At 42.8% G+C, this 18,444-nt stretch overlaps 1 protein-coding gene across 2 annotated transcripts in view; it reads right to left on the bottom strand.

Annotated features, from left to right (window-relative positions):
• ANKRD45 (ankyrin repeat domain 45) overlaps positions 1-18,444 on the bottom strand; it is a 251,929-nt gene that overhangs the window by 208,685 nt on the left and 24,800 nt on the right. For both annotated transcript variants that reach the window (XM_089668890.1, XM_089668889.1), the window contains exon 3: positions 17,511-17,678. In XM_089668890.1, the coding sequence (XP_089525016.1) occupies positions 17,511-17,678 (168 nt within the window). The remainder of the gene's footprint in view (positions 1-17,510; positions 17,679-18,444) is intronic.

Here is an 18,444-nt window from a genome sequence, read left to right on the forward strand (position 1 = left end):
CTCACAGTACAAGCAAAATCCCAACCTGGGGAGAGAGTGGGAATGTGTGATGGGGGTTAACTTTTAGGGCTTGTTCACACTTGACTAAATTTCTAACTCTTACCAAACACTCCTATAGCTTTGGTATGAGCGTTAAAATTAGCTTTAGTATGGGCGTTAGAAAGGTGTTAATGAGCTTTAGTAGGGGCCTTAGACTGGCTTTTTACTAGCGTTAAAAACCTAGATACCTGGTGCATGCAGCCCGCAGGCTCTTGGGAACCATACACCATAAAAAAAAGGAGAGTGGCATCGGGAAGCCAGGTGCTGAAACTCCTGTCGGCACCGAGCTGCCGCTCTCCCTTCTTTATGGTGTATGTTGCCCAAGAGCCCATGGGCCACTTGTGGGGCACTGAATTAGAGAGACTGTATTGGGGGCGGAGGTATCTCCACTCACAGTACAAGCAAAATCCCAACCTGGGGAGAGAGATAGTGGGAATGTTTGATGGGGGTTAAATTTTAGGGCTTGTTCACACTTGACTAAATTTCTAACTCTTACCAAACACTCCTATAGCTTTGGTATGAGCATTTGATGGTCGTTAATGAGCTTTAGTATGGGCGTTAGACAGGCGTTAATGAGCTTTAGTAGGGGCCTTAGACTGGCTTTTTACTAGCGTTAAAAACCTAGGTACCTGGTGCATGCAGCCCGCGGGCTCTTTGGAACCATACACCATAAAAAAAGGAGAGTGCCATCGGGAAGCCAGGTGCTGAAACTCCTGTCAGCACCGAGCTGCCGCTCTCCCTTCTTTATGGTGTATGCTGCCCAAGAGCCCATGGGCCACTTGTGGGGCACTGAATTAGAGAGACTGTATTGGGGGCGGAGGTATCTCCACTCACAGTACAAGCAAAATCCCAACCTGGGGAAAGAGAGAGTGGGAATGTGTGATGGGGGTTAACTTTTAGGGCTTGTTCACACTTGATTAAATTTCTAACTCTTACCAAACACTCCTATAGCTTTGGTATGAGCGTTTGATGGTCGTTAATGAGCTTTAGTATGGGCGTTAGGCATTAATGAGCTTTAGTAGGGGCCTTAGACTGGCTTTTTACTAGCGTTAAAAACCTAGGTACCTGGTGCATGCAGCCCGCGGGCTCTTGGGAACCATACCCCATAAAAAAAGGAGAGTGGCATCGGGAAGCCAGGTGCTGAAACTCCTGTCAGCACCGAGCTCCCGCTCTCCCTTCTTTATGGTGTATGCTGCCCAAGAGCCCATGGGCCACTTGTGGGGCACTGAATTAGATAGACTGTATTGGGGGCGGAGGTATCTCTACTCACATTACAAGCAAAATCCCAACCTGGGGAGAGAGTGGGAATGTGTGATGGGGGTTAACTTTTAGGGCTTGTTCACACTTGACTAAATTTCTAACTCTTACCAAACACTCCTATAGCTTTGGTATGAGCGTTTGATGGTCGTTAATGAGCTTTAGTATGGGCGTTAGACAGGCGTTAATGAGCTTTAGTAGGGGCCTTAGACTGGCTCTTAACTAGCGTTAAAAACCTAGGTACCTGGTGCATGCGGCCCGCAAGCTCTTGGGAACAATACACCATAAAAAAGGAGAATGGCACTGGGGAGCTAGGTGCTGGAACTTCTGTCAGCACCAAGCTGCCGCTCTCCCTTCTTTATGATGTATGCTGCTCAAGAGCCCATGAGCCACTTGTGGAGCACTGAATGAGAGAGCGTATATTGGGGGCAGAGGTGTCTCCACCCTTAGTACAAGCAAAATCACAACCTTGGGAGAGAGGGAGTGGGAATTTGTTAAGGGGGGTAACTTTTAGGGCTTGTTCACACCTGACTAAATTTCTAACTCTTACCAAACGCTCCTATAGCTTTGGTATGAGTGTTAGACAGGTGTTAATGAGTTTTAGTAGGGGCCTTAGATTGGCTTTTTACTAGCGTTAAAAACCTAGGTACCTGGTGCATGCAGCCCACGGGCTCTTGGGAACCATACACCATAAAAAAAAGGAGAGTGGCATCAGGAAGCCAGGTGATGAAACTCCTGTCAGCACCGAGCTGCCGCTCTCCCTTTTTTATGGTGTATGCTGCCCAAGAGCCCATGGGCCACTTGTGGGGCACTGAGTTAGAGAGACTGTAGTGGGGGCGGAGGTATCTCCACTCACAGTACAAGCAAAATCCCAACCTGGGGAGAGAGAGAGTGGGAATGTGTGATGGGGGTTAAATTTTAGGGCTTGTTCACACTTGACTAAATTTCTAACTCTTACCAAACACTCCTATAGCTTTGGTATGAGCATTTGATGGTCGTTAATGAGCTTTAGTATGGGCGTTAGACAGGCATTAATGAGCTTTAGTAGGGGCCTTAGACTGGCTTTTTACTAGCGTTAAAAACCTAGGTACCTGGTGCATGCAGCCCGCGGGCTCTTGGGAACCATACACCATAAAAAAAGGAGAGTGGCATCGGGAAGCCAGGTGATGAAACTCCTGTCAGCACCGAGCTGCCGCTCTCCCTTCTTTATGGTGTATGCTGCCCAAGAGCCCATGGGCCACTTGTGGGGCACTGAATTAGAGAGACTGTATTGGGGGCGGAGGTATCTCCACTCACAGTACAAGCAAAATCCCAACGTGGGGAGAGAGAGTGGGAATGTGTGATAGGGGTTAACTTTTAGGGCTTGTTAACACTTGAATAAATTTCTAACTCTTTCCAAACACTCCTATAGCTTTGGTATGAGCGTTAAAATTAGCTTTAGTATGGGCGTTAGACAGGCGTTCATGAGCTTTAGTAGGGGCCTTAGACTGGCTTTTTACTAGCGTTAAAAACCTAGGTACCTGGTGCATGCAGCCCGCGGGCTCTTGGGAACCATACACCATAAAAAAAGGAGAGTGGCATCGGGAAGCCAGGTGCTGAAACTCCTGTCAGCACCGAGCTGCCGCTCTCCCTTCTTTATGGTGTATGCTGCCCAAGAGCCCATGGGCCACTTGTGGGGCACTGAGTTAGAGAGACTGTAGTGGGGGCGGAGGTATCTCCACTCACAGTACAAGCAAAATCCCAATGTGGGGAGAGAGAGAGTGGGAATGTGTGATGGGGGTTAACTTTTAGGGCTTGTTCACACTTGATTACATTTCTAACTCTTACCAAACACTCCTATAGCTTTGGTATGAGCGTTTGATGGTCGTTAATGAGCTTTAGTATGGGCGTTAGGCATTAATGAGCTTTAGTAGGGGCCTTAGACTGGCTTTTTACTAGCGTTAAAAACCTAGGTACCTGGTGCATGCAGCCCGCGGGCTCTTGGGAACCATACCCCATAAAAAAAGGAGAGTGGCATCGGGAAGCCAGGTGCTGAAACTCCTGTCAGCACCGAGCTCCCGCTCTCCCTTCTTTATGGTGTATGCTGCCCAAGAGCCCATGGGCCACTTGTGGGGCACTGAATTAGATAGACTGTATTGGGGGCGGAGGTATCTCTACTCACATTACAAGCAAAATCCCAACCTGGGGAGAGAGAGAGTGGGAATGTGTGATGGGGGTTAACTTTTAGGGCTTGTTCACACTTGACTAAATTTCTAACTCTTACCAAACACTCCTATAGCTTTGGTATGAGCGTTTGATGGTCGTTAATGAGCTTTAGTATGGGCGTTAGACAGGCGTTAATGAGCTTTAGTAGGGGCCTTAGACTGGCTTTTAACTAGCGTTAAAAACCTAGGTACCTGGTGCATGCGGCCCGCAAGCTCTTGGGAACAATACACCATAAAAAAGGAGAATGGCACTGGGGAGCTAGGTGCTGGAACTTCTGTCAGCACCAAGCTGCCGCTCTCCCTTCTTTATGATGTATGCTGCTCAAGAGCCCATGAGCCACTTGTGGAGCACTGAATGAGAGAGCGTATATTGGGGGCAGAGGTGTCTCCACCCTTAGTACAAGCAAAATCACAACCTTGGGAGAGAGGGAGTGGGAATGTGTGATGGGGGTTAACTTTTAGGGCTTGTTCACACTTGACTAAATTTCTAACTCTTACCAAACGCTCCTATAGCTTTGGTATGAGTGTTAGACAGGCGTTAATGAGTTTTAGTAGGGGCCTTAGATTGGCTTTTTACTAGCGTTAAAAACCTAGGTACCTGGTGCATGCAGCCCACGGGCTCTTGGGAACCACACACCATAAAAGGAGAGTGGCATTGGGGAGCCACGTGCTGAAACTCCTGTCAGCACCAAGCTGCCGCTCTCCCTTCTTTATGGTGTATGCTGCCCAAGAGCCCATGGGCCACTTGTCGGGCACTGAATGAGAGAGCCTATATTGGGGGCAGAGGTGTCTCCACTCATAATACAAGCAAAATCACACTTTGGGAGAGAGAGAGAGGGAATGTGTGATGGGAGTTAAATTTTTGGGCTTGTTCACACTTGACTAAATTTCTCTTACCAAACGCTCCTATAGCTTTGGTATGAGTGTTAGATGGTCGTTAATGAGCTGTAGTATGGGTGTTAGAAAGGCATTAATGAGCTTTAGTAGGGGCCTTAGACTGGCTTTTTACTAGCGTTAAAAACCTAGGTACCTGGTGCATGCAGCCCGCGGGCTCTTGGGAACCATACATCATAAAAAAAGGAGAGTGTCATCGGGGAGCCAGGTGCTGAAACTCCTGTCAGCACCAAGCTGCCGCTCTCCCTTCTTTATGGTGTATGGTGCCCTAGAGCCCATGGGCCACTTGTGAGGCACTGAATTAGAGAGACTGTATTGGGGGCGGAGGTATCTCCACTCACAGTACAAGCAAAATCCCAACCTGGGGAGAGAGGGAGTGGGAATGTGTGATGGGGGTTAACTTTTAGGGCTTGTTCACACTTGACTAAATTTCTCTTACCAAACGCTCCTATATTATTATTATACAGTATTTATAAAGCGCCAATAGTTCGCTCAGTGCTGTACATTACAAAGGGGGACAGAACATTTGAGAGAACAATACCAATACAATGCAAATCATGAGAGGATTGAGGGCCCTGCTCTTGCGAGCTTACAATCTAGGAGGGAGGGGATGGTGGCACAGGAGGAGATAGCTGTGGGGGATGGAGTGGTAGGAAGAGTGGAGGAGGTCGGCAAGTTAGCAGGGGGAGGGGTAGGCTTCCCTGAAGAGATGTGTTTTCAGGGTGCGCCTAAAGGAGAGGAGAGTAGGTGTTAATCTGATGGGTTGGGGCAGGGAATTCCAGAGGATGGGTGACACCCTGGAGAAGTCCTGGAGGCGGGCATGGGAGGAGGAGACCAGGGAACTAGAGAGAAGGAGGTGTTGTGAGGAGCGGAGTGTGCGTGCTGGGCGGTACTTGGATATTAGGTCAGTGATGTAGTTCGGGGCAGTATGGTGGACAGCTTTGTACGTCAGTGTTAGGATTTTGAATTTGATCCGTTGCGCAATCAGAAGCCAGTGGAGGGATTGGCAGAGGGGGGTGGCGGAAACGGAGCGGTCGGAAAGGTGAATGAGTCTGGCAGCCGTATTCAGGATCGACTGAAGCAGGGATAGCCAACGGCGAGGCAGGCCAGTGAGGAGGGAGTTGCAGTAGTCGAGTCGGGATATGATGAGGGAGTGGATGAGCTGTTTAGTGGTTTCTGGAGTTAGGAATGTGCGTATTTTGGCGATGTTGTGGAGGTGGAGTCTGCACGAGTTTGTTAAAGATTGGACTTGGGGCTGGAAGGATAGGTTGGAGTCCAGAATGACACCAAGTACTCTGGCCTGCGGGGTGGGTTTGATGGTGGCGTTGTTAGATGTGATGGAGAAGTCAATGGGTGGTGGTGTCCGGACTGGGGGAAAGACAAGAAACTCGGTTTTGGAGAGGTTCAGTTTAAGGAAGTGGAGCGACATCCAATCTGATATGTCTTCATGAATATAAAAAAAAACTAAAAGAGGTTTGTTTTCTTTCTTCATTTTCCGAAAACCTGTGGCAACAAACAAGATCTGCAAAATACTCACCATGCTTCTTATCAAATTCCTTAGGGTGTCTACTTTCCAAAAATGGGTCATTTGGGGGGGGGGGTTTGGTGCTATTCTGGCATTCCAGGGTCTCCAAAACTGTGATAGGTAGTCAGGAAGTGTAATGAGGAAATAAAGCCCTTCAAAAGCCTGAAGATGCTTATTGGATTTTGGGGTCCTGTACTTGGCTACACTGCCAAAACATCTCTCACATGTGGTACCCCCATACTCAGGAGAAGTAGCAGAATGTATTTTGGGGAGTAATTCCACATATACATATGGCATATGTGAGCAATAAATGATTTAAATTACAATTTTGTGTAATTTTTTTTTTGTCATTTTCCAAAAACTTGTGGTAAAAAAAAAAATTCTTCTATTGATTCAACATGCCTCTCAGCAAATAGTTTGGGGTGTCTACTTTCCAAAAAGGGGTCATTTTGGGGGGTGGGGGCATTAGAAGTTTATGCCACACATCACTCACTCTTCTAACCACCTGAAGACCAAGCCTGTTCTGACACTTTCTGTTCACATTAAAAAAAAAATCAGTATTTTTGCTTGGAAATTAATTTGAACCCCCCAAACATTCTATATTTTGTTAGAGCAGACACCCTAGTGAACAAAATGGTGGGTGCTGCAATTTTTTCTCTCACATAGTACTCACACAACGATTTTTCAAACGGAATGTTTTTGAAAAATATACACTTTTTTTAATTTTAATGCACAAAAACACAATATATTGGCCAATTATTTGTTAAGATATAAAAGATGATGCTATGCTGAGTAAATAGATACCAAACATGACACGCTTTAAAATTGCACATGCCCTGTGCAATGGTGACAAACTGCATACATTTTTAATATCCATAGGCAACGCTTTAAAAGCCTTTAAAAGCTACCATTTTAGATTTACAGAGGAGGTCTAGTGTTAGAATTACTGCCCTTGATCTGACGTTCATGGCAATACCTCACATGCATGGTGCAACCGCTGTTTACATAACGGCACAGGGTCAAGGCTTGTGCACACAGGTGTGCATGCATGGGAGGGGCGATTTTATTTTATTTATTTATTTTTTTTAAGTTATTTTTACACTGTACCTTTCTTTTTTTTTTTTTTTTTGATCACTTTTAATGCTATCACAGGGAATGCATATAACCCCTATAACTTCAATGGGCATTGTCATATATTCTTTTTTGAGAAATCTGGTGTCTATCAGGCTCTAGATATCTTCTCTGCCCTTACATTATTTAATCAAACCAAAATCGGTGTGATCAGACTATGCACACTTAAAAACTAGCCCTTGCTGTGCTCTGTAGCTGTAAGCATCTTCAATGTTCTACAGGGGTTATGGATATGACAGCCTTCCAGCCCACAACCAGCATGTGTCTCTCAGGTTACATTCACACTTGGGATTAGGGCCTGTGCAAATTGTAGAGGCAGGAATCTTCTGATTCCTGCTGCAGCTCTCAGCAGTTAGGCTAAGTTCACACTAGCTTTGTCAGCAGGCGTCAGACAGGCGTTTGGGAAGTGTTTTTAACGCTTCTCAAACGCCTATGAAAATTCTGCACATGGCAGCACACAGTGCTGTTCACACTGAAGCATTAGGGTCGCGCTGCGGCAAAGCTGACGCCTCGTGTCCAGTCAAGAGGAGTTGAAGCCTCTCATTCAAGTCTATGGTGCCGCTCCTCAAACGCCTGGCAGGCGTTTGCGGGGTGCTTGTGGAGCATTAATACCATTAAAGTTAATTATAGGCGTTTGTGGTGCGGTTTTAAAGCTTGGCAAACGCCTCAAAACCGCGCATAGGGCGTTTGGGAAGCATTTGAGGAGCGTTAAAAACACTTCCCAAATGCCTGTCAAACGTTATAGGGGCTTTTGGCAAGAGTTCGAAATAAGTCAAGTGTGAATGAGTCCTTAGGTGGGGCGCCGGCCCTGTTCACTTTAATGATAGGTCGCCAGTGGCCACAGCTATTTGCGGCTCTCTGCACAACCAGCAATTACCTGCAGTGATTGCTGCTGGACGCACACAATACTTGCAGCCGCCCGTGAACTGTCCTTATAGTGAAGAGGGCCAGTAGCTGCAGCTTCTGTACCATGCAACCTGTGCTTGGGGTGTCTATAACTTAACAGTGACCCCCCCCCCCCAGTGCAGATCATAACTGAAGTGCATTTTGAATGCGGTGCTGGCAACACAGAACCTTGCTGTTTTGGTGTCAACCATTTAGGAGGTGATTTACTATAAATTTGGAGAGATTTGACTTCATTCTTATTGTATCTCAGGGACAGGAAGTGAAAAGAATATCTCCCCAGTGGAATACAGACAGAAAACTACAAAGATTTTAACATTTTTTAATCTCAAAACCTTAGTTTTGCTTTATATACACCTAAACCTCTATAGCATCTCTTCATTATTAATAAAAACTACAGAAGATGTCACAGAGTAGATGTGACTATTCTCCTAGCATGTCCCTTACATACAACTATTTCCACATCCTCTTCCACATGTCTAACACAGCACAATTTTATCATGTCCTGCCTTTAAACCACACACCATAATGTGCTAATTAAGTAAAAAATAGGTCAGAGTATGACCCCCATATGAGGAGTATGAGTACAACAGGAACTTACGGGGATAAATGGTTAAAGAGGAAGCATTTGGACGCTAATGGCAGATTACCCAAGGTCATATGTAAATATACTGTGCAACATTCACATCATTCCCAAACAATGGGCAGTCCCTTCATGACACAGTATATACATCTTACTAACATCATAATAAAATAATACAAATCATAACATTAAATAAATTTCAATTAAAAAGCCAACTATCTCAATAAAGGAGAACTTCTGGTTTTTTTTTGTAGTTGCTGACTTTAAAAAAAATCATGTACTTACCGGTGCTTTGAGCCCAGCGCTGTCTTCCCGCAGCCGGTTCTACTTACTGTTGCAGGTCCTCAGCGCTGCCATTTTAGACACTAGAGCTGGCCGTGGCTTCCTGAGAAACCACAGCCAGCTCCCCACTGAGCATATGTGAGCTTGCACGGTGCTCTGTGAATGGTCCTGCAGCCTCCTGTGACATGTGCAGTGTCCCTGGAGGCTGTGGGAGGGGCATGGTAAGATGTGTCATCCTAGGCCAGTGTTTCTCAACTCCAGTCCTCATGGACCCCCAACAGGTCATGTTTTCAGGATTTCCCTCAGATGAAACAGCTGTGGTAATTACTAAGGCAGTGAAACTGATCAAATCACCTGTGCAAAATAATGGAAATACTGAAAACATGACCTGTTGGGGGTCCATGAGGACTGGAGTTGAGAAACACTGTTCTAGGCTAAGATTTTGGAAGTGTGAGCGGTAACATTTGGAAATCGGTACTCTCTCCCCCCCCCCTCCCCCATTAGGATTTAAGCACATCTTTTTACAGTATCCATTGCATTGCAGGTCAGTGACCAGACCTGAATCTTGTAGCTCTCTTACAACTTGTGTTTATCTGTCCAACATTGGCACTATATTCATTGAAGCATTTCATTTGGCAGAGCAGAATAGGGACTGGCCAGAGAGGGATTACTTTGACGCAGTTGGCCAGCTTAAACATGCATTGTAATGTATGTGAACCAAAAATCCCTGTTTTTTTTTTTTTTTATGGTTCATCCAGACCTTTTACTGTTAAAATGTGGTCACACCCCCCTTAGCACCTTCTGAAGTATATATACCGTATGTAGAAGCTACTGGGAGTTGAGCAAGTAGTTCTATTGCATTGCAGGTCAGTGACCAGACAAACCTTGAAGCTCTCCTACAACTTGTGTCTATCTGCCCCATACTGGCAATGTATGTTAACCAAAACCCCTGTATGAGTCCGCACTCATTGCACAAACACTTATCATTGCATAAATTCACATGGGAACACATGTCGTGTTTTTGTGGAGGAAGGTGTTTTATAGCACACCAGTTGCATAATAAGAAAATTTTTTTTCAGGATCAGATACTGTGATTTCACAAATTATATATATTTTTACATAGGAATATATGGTATGTCAGTGGAGGGAGGTGTTCTATAGTTCGTTGCACTTTTTTTTTTTTTTAGGTGGATGCACATATAATGTATTTAAGTTTGTTAATGATGCACTTATAAGGGAGAGAGGTGTTTCATAGCACCTCAGAGCCTTAGCACTATATTTAGCACTTTTATTTAAAGTATCAAGTAGCGCCACACTAAAAAGTTTGGAGTGAACTCAATACACCTAGTTCACTCCTGTCACCATCAGAAAACCCTTAGGGCTCATGTACACGGGGCGTTTGGAAAACTCTTCTGAACGATGGAGACTGACTGCTGAAAAACGTAGGTTAAAAAAATGTCAATGAAGCAGCGTTTGCATACCACGTTTATGCACGTTTAGCATTTTAAAATAGTTTTTAAAAGATAACCTCAGGAGACCCTCCCAAATGCCCAGAATGCACTGAAAAATAGTAAATTCACTAAAAAAGGCTATTAAAATACTGCAGGAGTTATTTTATCAAGTCATGCAGTATTTTAGTAGTACAAAGCATGCAACAGGTTTCAGCTGTCAGCGGGATTCCCACTGACAGCTGAATGTAAAAGCATTGCCGGCAATTAAAAAACAATTTTAAAAAACCGGCGTGGGGTCCCTCCTCCCTTCCATACTAAGCCCTTTGGGTCTGGTATGGATTTTGAGGGGAATGCCAATATTAAAAAAAAACAAAAACAAAATCCATACCAGACCCTTATCCGAGCATGCAGCCCGGCAGGTCAGGAAAGGGGGGGGGGGGCGCATGAGTCCCCCCCCCCAAACCATTCCAGGCCACATGCCCTCAACATGGGGGTGGGGGGTGCTTTGGGGTAGGGGGAGCTACCCCCCCCCAAAGCACCTTGTCCCCATATTAGAAGTATGGATGCTAAAACACAGTTTTTATATCCTGCAGGATATAAAAGTACATCGAAATGTGTGAGGCATTAAAGTCAAACTGGAACTTTTGAGTTATAAAATAAAAAAAAAATTTCAAGGAGTGGAAACTGCATTTATTTTTTTACATATTCTCTGCTACAGTTATACAGTTATCGCAGTATTTAACCACTTCAGTACAGGGCACTTATACCCCCTTCCTGCCCAGGCCAATTTTCAGCTTTCAGCGCTCTCATACTTTGAATGACAATGCAACACTGTACCCTTATGAAATTTTTATCATTTTTTTCACACAAATAGAGCTTTCTTTTGGTGGTATTTTATCACCGAGTTTTTTATTTTTTGCTAAATAAAACAAAAAATACCTGAAACTTTTGAAAATAAAAATAAAACGCACTTTTCTTCGTGTCTGTTACACAATTTTGCAAATAGATAACATTTCTTCATACATTTAGGTCAAAATGTATTCCGCTACATTTATTTGGTGAAAATAATAATAATTGAATTTGTATTTCATTTTTCAAATGTTTCTATTATTTTTTTACTACATTTTTTCTTTTTTTTACTATTTTATTTTTCAGCACACTGTGACCAAAGCAATACAATGTTACCATAGTAACATTTAACTACTCTGGGCAAGTGGTCAGGATTTTTTTTTTTTAACACATTATGATTGCAAATACCAATGTATTTCATTGATATTTGCAATTCTTGTTACTGAATAAAACTGATTCATTCAGTCTTTTGTTGTGATTATCTGTGATTGGGCAAAGCTGATCACATGATACAGATGGGCTGTGATTGCCTTGACCAGTCACAGCTAACAACATAATTGTATACAATGGATGGCATGAAAGGAAGCCATCCATTGTATACAATTGACAAGTGATTTGCTGTGATTGGTCACAGTGGTCACATGACACTGGCAACGGGCCAGTGTAGTGATATGTCATCGGCTGTGTCCTGTGGACACAGCCAGTGACAGATTGCGCCACTGCACGGCCCCCCAGCCGTGTGAACGACTCATTTTTACATGACGTTATATGACGCCCAGTCACAACGGCGAGTGTCCCGCGCGGCCGCCAATCTGCTATAGGCCGGGCGGGAAGGTGTTAACTAATGCCTGCAAAGCTTCAGCATAGAAAGATTTGTCAGTATGCCTGAACCATCCTAGGAGAGCCTGCTTCACTTCGTCATCAGTGCTGAAATGCTGACCACAGAAAGATTCGTCTTTTGTCCAGTTTCACGACAGGTTATGTGTTGATTCTCCAGGATCAGGCGTTCCATATGCTGAATGTTCACAGGAATTACTGCTTTGGGCTGGGAACCACCATGGCCAAGATCGTCACTGATCGACGTATGGCTGTCTTTCAAACGTTTACATCATTCAAATGTCTTACTGCAGCTGAGCGTCTCATCACTGCACTTGAAGTCTTTTGTAGATATCCACACGTTTTTTTGCCTTCGATCACAAGAAACTTCATCACCAATTGCTGTTCCATGCACATACTAACACTGTTCTCTGCCATCTTGATTAATGATCTCTGGACTGGCCCGCGACACATGCGCCGCCTATCAGTAATAGGACACACTTGCCGCTTACTGCTGTGTGTAGTGTAGTACCATCACGCCAGCATTCCTTTTTATAACTGTAAAATGAAAAGTCCTGGTTTGACTTGAACATCCCGTGTGTGTATATATATATATATATATATATATATATATATATATATATATATATGAGCGCCACACCAATATATGTATTTTTATGATACACAGCTCCTTAGCAAATAAAGGCCATTCAATTACGATTTTAATAATTAGAACCTTTGTTTAAGATGTATTAGTGAAACAAATCAAGGAGCTGTATGTTGTACTGCTGTTCTTAATCGACCGATTTAAAAAAAAAAAAACGGAACAAAAAAAACAAAAAAAAAAAAAAGGATGTTAAAGCCTGGATGTTCCATGTGTATTCCCTGTTTTTTGATTGTCACGTCTTTAGAACAGGAGAACGCAGGATTTGACAGCAGCACCAGGGTGAAGGTTAAGCCTGTCACCTTTGTGGCAGCAGATATTTCTATTCATACAGTGAAACAGAGAAAAGACAGAACCCCTGACCTACATGTACTGTATATTCTAGGACAGTGACAAAAAAAAGTTTTCCTAGAGGAGTCAGTAACACTTTCCATTACTCTGGAATGAAAAATGACACTATTACTACATTCTAAAATAAAAGACAGGAATACATCCAAACAAGTCATGGCCAGTTTCGCAATCTGTGTGCATGACTATAGTTTTCGCATGTCTGGTATTTTACTGGCCTCACTGGTAAAACTGGGAGTTGTTGCCAATGTTATTAATAGAATAGTGACTAAGTCCAGCTTTTTTCCCCAGAAAAGGGAACAAGCTTAATATCCTCAGATGCGGTTACTGATGGAACCTACCAGTACGTAGGAAACGGTGCATTCTGTTATTAACAATATGTTTTTTATAGAGCAGCACAGCTACATAGATCAGTGCCATCCTTATAGACACTAATAGTGTAGTTATAAATATACTGCAAAGGGGCAGCAGGTGCAGACACGGCAACGTACATGTAAGTTGCCAGCTTTCTTCCGGGCACCTGCACGCCCCCTGAAGATTCTTGCTGCGATTGGACACAGCACAAATTTGGCAGCAGATTTCAGCCAATGATTTCAGCTGAAACCTGCTGATTGGCTGTGTCCAATTACAGCACAGAGTTCTGTGTTTACAGACAAAATGAACTCTATGTACAGAGAACAGCAATCTAGCTGTTTCTTCTCCCTAAAAAGCAGGAAGAAAAAGGCAGATCGGTAAGTACACATTACATGTATTACAATTGTCAGGCACACAGTTAACCCCCTGATTGCCCCTAGATTTTAATTCCTTCCTTGCCAGTGTCATTAGTGCATTGAACAGAATTATCACCAATCACTGTTTTAGTGTCATTAGGAACATCACAGTCGTCACTATGGTCCTGCAGACTGTGTAGCTCTCTGTCCATACCTCCAATGCGGAGGCTGGTTCATCTGTAACATGTTACACCCTGAATATGGATATGACATGTTGTGATCGTACAGTTAGGTCCATACTGTATATATTTGGACACAGGCACAATTTTAGTTTCTTTCAGGTATTTACCAAAACATATTCAAGGTATAGTTATATAATGAATATGGGCTGAAAGTGCACACTCTCAGGTTTAATTTGAGGATATGTACATCCAAAGGAAGCGTTTAAGAATTTCAGCTCTTAAAGAGTAGCCATCCCCCCTTTTTCAAGGAATCAAAAGTAATTGGACAATTAAATATAATCATAAATGTTCATTTTTTATATTTTGTTGCGAATCCCTTACTGGCAATGACTGTTTGAAGGCAAAGACTGGGTTTCCCCCTTTCTGATGCTTTGCCAGGCTCTAACTGCAGCTGTCTTCAGTTGTACTTTGTTTGTGGATCTTTCTGCCTTTAGTTTTGCCTTCAGCAAGTGAAATGCATGGTCAATAGGGTTGAGATCAGGTGATTGACTCGGCCATTGCAGAATATTCCACTTATTTTCCTTCAAAAGCTCCTGGGTTGCTTTTGCAGTGTGTTTTGGATCATTGTTCATCTGTACTGTGAGGCGCCATCCAATCAACTTTGCTGCCTTTGGCTGAATCTGGGCTGACAGTGTATCTCTAAACACTGCAGAATTCACCCGGCTGCTTCAGTCTTCTGTCACATCATCAATAAACACTAATGACCCAGTGCCACTGGAAGCCATGCATGCCCATTCCATCACACTTGCTCCACCATGTTTTACAGATGACATTGTGTGCTTTGGATCATGAGCTGTTCCAAGCCTTCTACACACTTTTCTTCCTGTCATTCTGGTACAGATTAATCTTAGTTTAATCAGTCCAAAGAATGCTTTTCCAGAACTGGTCTGGCTTTTTAGATATTTTTTTGGCACAGTCTAATCTGGCTTTTTTATTCTTCAGGCTTCTGAATGGTTTGTACCTTGTGGTGAACCCTCTGTATTTGCTCTCCTGAAGTCTTCTCTTGATTGTAGACTTTGACAATGATACACCCACCTCCTGGAGAGTGTCCTTCACTTGTTTGGATGTTGTGAATGGGTTTTTCTTTACCATAGAGAGGATCCTGCGATCATCCACCACTGTTGTCTTCTGTGGATGTCCATGCCTTTTTATGTTGCTGAGCTCACCAGTGCATTCTTCTTTCCTCAGAATGTACCAAACTGTTGATTTGACACTCCTAATGTTGCTGCTATCTCTATGATGAATTTGTTTAGTTTTTGAAGCCTTACAATGGCCTGTTTCACTTGCATGGAGAGCTCCTCTGAATGCATGATGTAGGTTCACAGCAATAGATTCCAAATGCAAATACCACATTTAGAATCAACTCCAGACCTTTTACCTGCTTAATTGATGAAGAAATAACAAAGAAGTAGCCCACACCTGGCCATGAAACAGCTTTTGATTCAATTGTCCAATTACTTTTGGTCCCTTGAAAAAGGGGAGATGACTACTCTTAAGAGCTGTAATTCCTAAACCTTTCCTCCAATTTGGATGTACATACCCTCAAATTAAACATGAGAGTGTGCACTTTCAGCCCATACCAATTATATAACTATAACTTGAATATGTTTTGGTCAGTACCTGAAAAACACAAATTGTGCCAAATACATATGGACCAAACTGTATCCTTTAACAGGTTCCCGCCTGGCCTATAGCCAGATGGCGGCCGGCAAAACACCTCGTCCCTCCGGTTGGATGCCTTATGGCATCCTTTCAGGCATGCGCAGTTTGCCTGTCCGCAGAGCCGCGCAATCTGTCACCGGCCATGTACCTCGGACACGGCCGATGACAGATCTGTGTACCGGCCCCGTTGCCAGTACCATGTGACCTGCGGTGACCAATAACAGCAGGTCACATGACAGTTGTATACAATGGATGGCTTCCTTTGTGTGGCTAGCGGTGAATGGTCACAGCGATCACATGCACAAGTTGGGCCAATCACAGCCCAGCTGTGACCAAATCACAGTTATGAAAAAAAAAAATCCTGAACAAATCGATTTCTTTCAGGTAAATGCTTGCTTATAGCAAAGTAATTCTTTGCTATAAGCAAATTGTGTAAAAAAAAAAAAAAATACTGATCACTTTTCCAAAGTAGTACAATATTACTATGGTAACATTATACTACTTTGGTCATAGTGAAATATGAAAAAAAATAGAATAAAAAAAAATTATTAATTTTTTTTACATACTGTCACCAGTCAGTGTCCCTGATCACCGCCATGCCAGTTATATGATGACGCTGTACTGCACTGGTGACAGTATGTAAAAAAAAAATAGTGAAAATCATATTTTTTATTTCTTCATTTCCAAAAAATTATGACAAAAAAATTACAACTTCAAAAAACTCGCCATGCCTGTTATGAAATACGTCGGACTGTCTACTTTGCAAAAAGGGTCATTTGGGGGATATCTGTGCTGTTCTGACATTCTTGGACCTCAAGAAATTAGATTGGCCGTCAGTACTTCAGGATTGGTCAATTTTCAGATATATCCCATAGTTTGTGAACTCTATAACTTTCCTACAGACTAAATAATAATTATTAATTTGGGTTATTTTCACCAAAGACATGTAGTAGAATACATTTTGGCCTAAATTTATGAAGAACAATTATTTATTTGCAAACTTTTATACCAGAAACAAAGAAACGTGGGGTTTTTTTTTCAAAATGTTTGGTCTTTTTTTGTCAATTTATCAAAAAATAAAAACCCCAGTGGTGATTAAATACCACCCAAAGAAAGCTCTAGTTGTATGAAGAAAATGATAACATTTTAGTTTGGGTACAGTGTTGTATGACTGCGCAATTGTCATTCAAAGTGTGAGATCACTGAAACCTGAAAAATGGACTGGGCAGGAAGGGGGTAAACGTGCCCAGTATGGAAGCGGTTAAGGAAGGTGGCCTATGACTGCGAGTGTGTGTTTTTGTGTGTGTGTGTTTGTGCGCGCGTGCGTGTGTGCTCGTGCACACGTGACCTCAGAATGATGTGTCATGCATTTTAAAAATATGTGACTGTCATTGAGAATGTAAACCAACTGCATGTATGAAGGCCCCCAAGGTTTAAATCTGGCCCTAGTGGTAGCCTAGGCAGTTGTGCATAGATGGGGATGTGTTATTCTCGAACAGGCACGCTGCATGTAGGCAGCTTAACACAGAGATCTAGGTAAAAAAAAAAAATCTGATTAAAGGATTCTTCACAGAATTGGACAATATGATCTAGTCCATGAATTATATGCCTTCTCTTTGTCTCCAGTCACCCACTCTAGATTATGTTGTAAAGGGCCTACATGCTCGGACAGGACCTTTTTACTATTAATACATTTGAAGAATTTCAAATATATGTACATCAAGTTATTAGTTTTCTGTAGATTAATGTACGATAAATAGGATCAGAATGGGTCGATGAAGTTCCAAACTTGTTTTACATTGATTTCAAGTATATGGTCTGATCCAAACAATTTTAATTGTTAGTGGGCAGACAGTAAATTGATCGATAATACAATCATATATAAAATTGCTTCATGTATGCTTACCCCTAACATGTACTGTAGATAGATATAGAAAGAGAATCACTTACCAGCCCAGAGGAGAAAATCAGCACAGTCTGTCTTGTTATATCTGGCAGCAACATCACATGCTTTTTCTCCTCGGAAATTTAGTAGCATGATATCACTACCTAGTTCTACAAGAGTCTTTAACACCTCTAGGTGACCCCATGCTGCAGCACAATGCAATGGCAGATAACCTGGAACAGAAGAAATGACAGGCTTGTTAAATGTAGCACTATAGCATTCCACAGAAAATACATTTCCAGAGAATTAATTGGAAGAAGGTTTTTTTAAGTTTTCTAGGAGAAAGTGTTTGTTTTGTGTGCATATAATTTTCATCCAATGCTTAGATATTTATGCAACTGCTTCATAGTTCTAACCCCCCCCAATTTTTTTTTTTTTGCTCAAAGAACTTCCATAACTCTGGTTTGCCGCATTTTACCGCATTTTTCAGCATTAGAGCGTTTTTACAGCTAAAAAATCCTCTAGAAACCCACTAGTTCTGGGGTTTTTTCCAGACAAAAAAAACGCCCCTGCCAAGAAACGCTGATTACAGTCTATGTGTGCATGGACACATAGGACAACAAGCTGGGGAGTTTACTGGCTGTAGAAAAAACTGCCAAAAAGGTAAAAAACAGCAGCTTTAAAAACGTCCGGTGTGCATGAGGGCTTATTATTTAGCCTCATTCCAGATAAAGCCAGAGTCATTGGCAGAAATCTCCCAAACCCTTACGCTTCCACACTTCTGCCCTTTATTAAATGTCAGTGAGGGAATCTTGCGCATGAATGTACACCAAGCAAATGGTAGTTCTCAGAACACTTGCGGGTTTTCACAAATGTTCCAAGGAAATAGAATGACATAAAAATGGTATGCTGTTGTACAGATAGAGGGCATGCTCAATGTTCCATCAAGGGATTTACAATGCGCATGCATTGTAACATCATGTGTTACAATATGAGTTA

This window comes from Staurois parvus, unplaced genomic scaffold (assembly GCF_062004578.1).
Source record: "Staurois parvus isolate SC_StPar_1 unplaced genomic scaffold, SC_StPar_1.0 ptg000066l, whole genome shotgun sequence".
In the NCBI taxonomy this organism is placed as follows: domain Eukaryota; kingdom Metazoa; phylum Chordata; class Amphibia; order Anura; family Ranidae; genus Staurois; species Staurois parvus.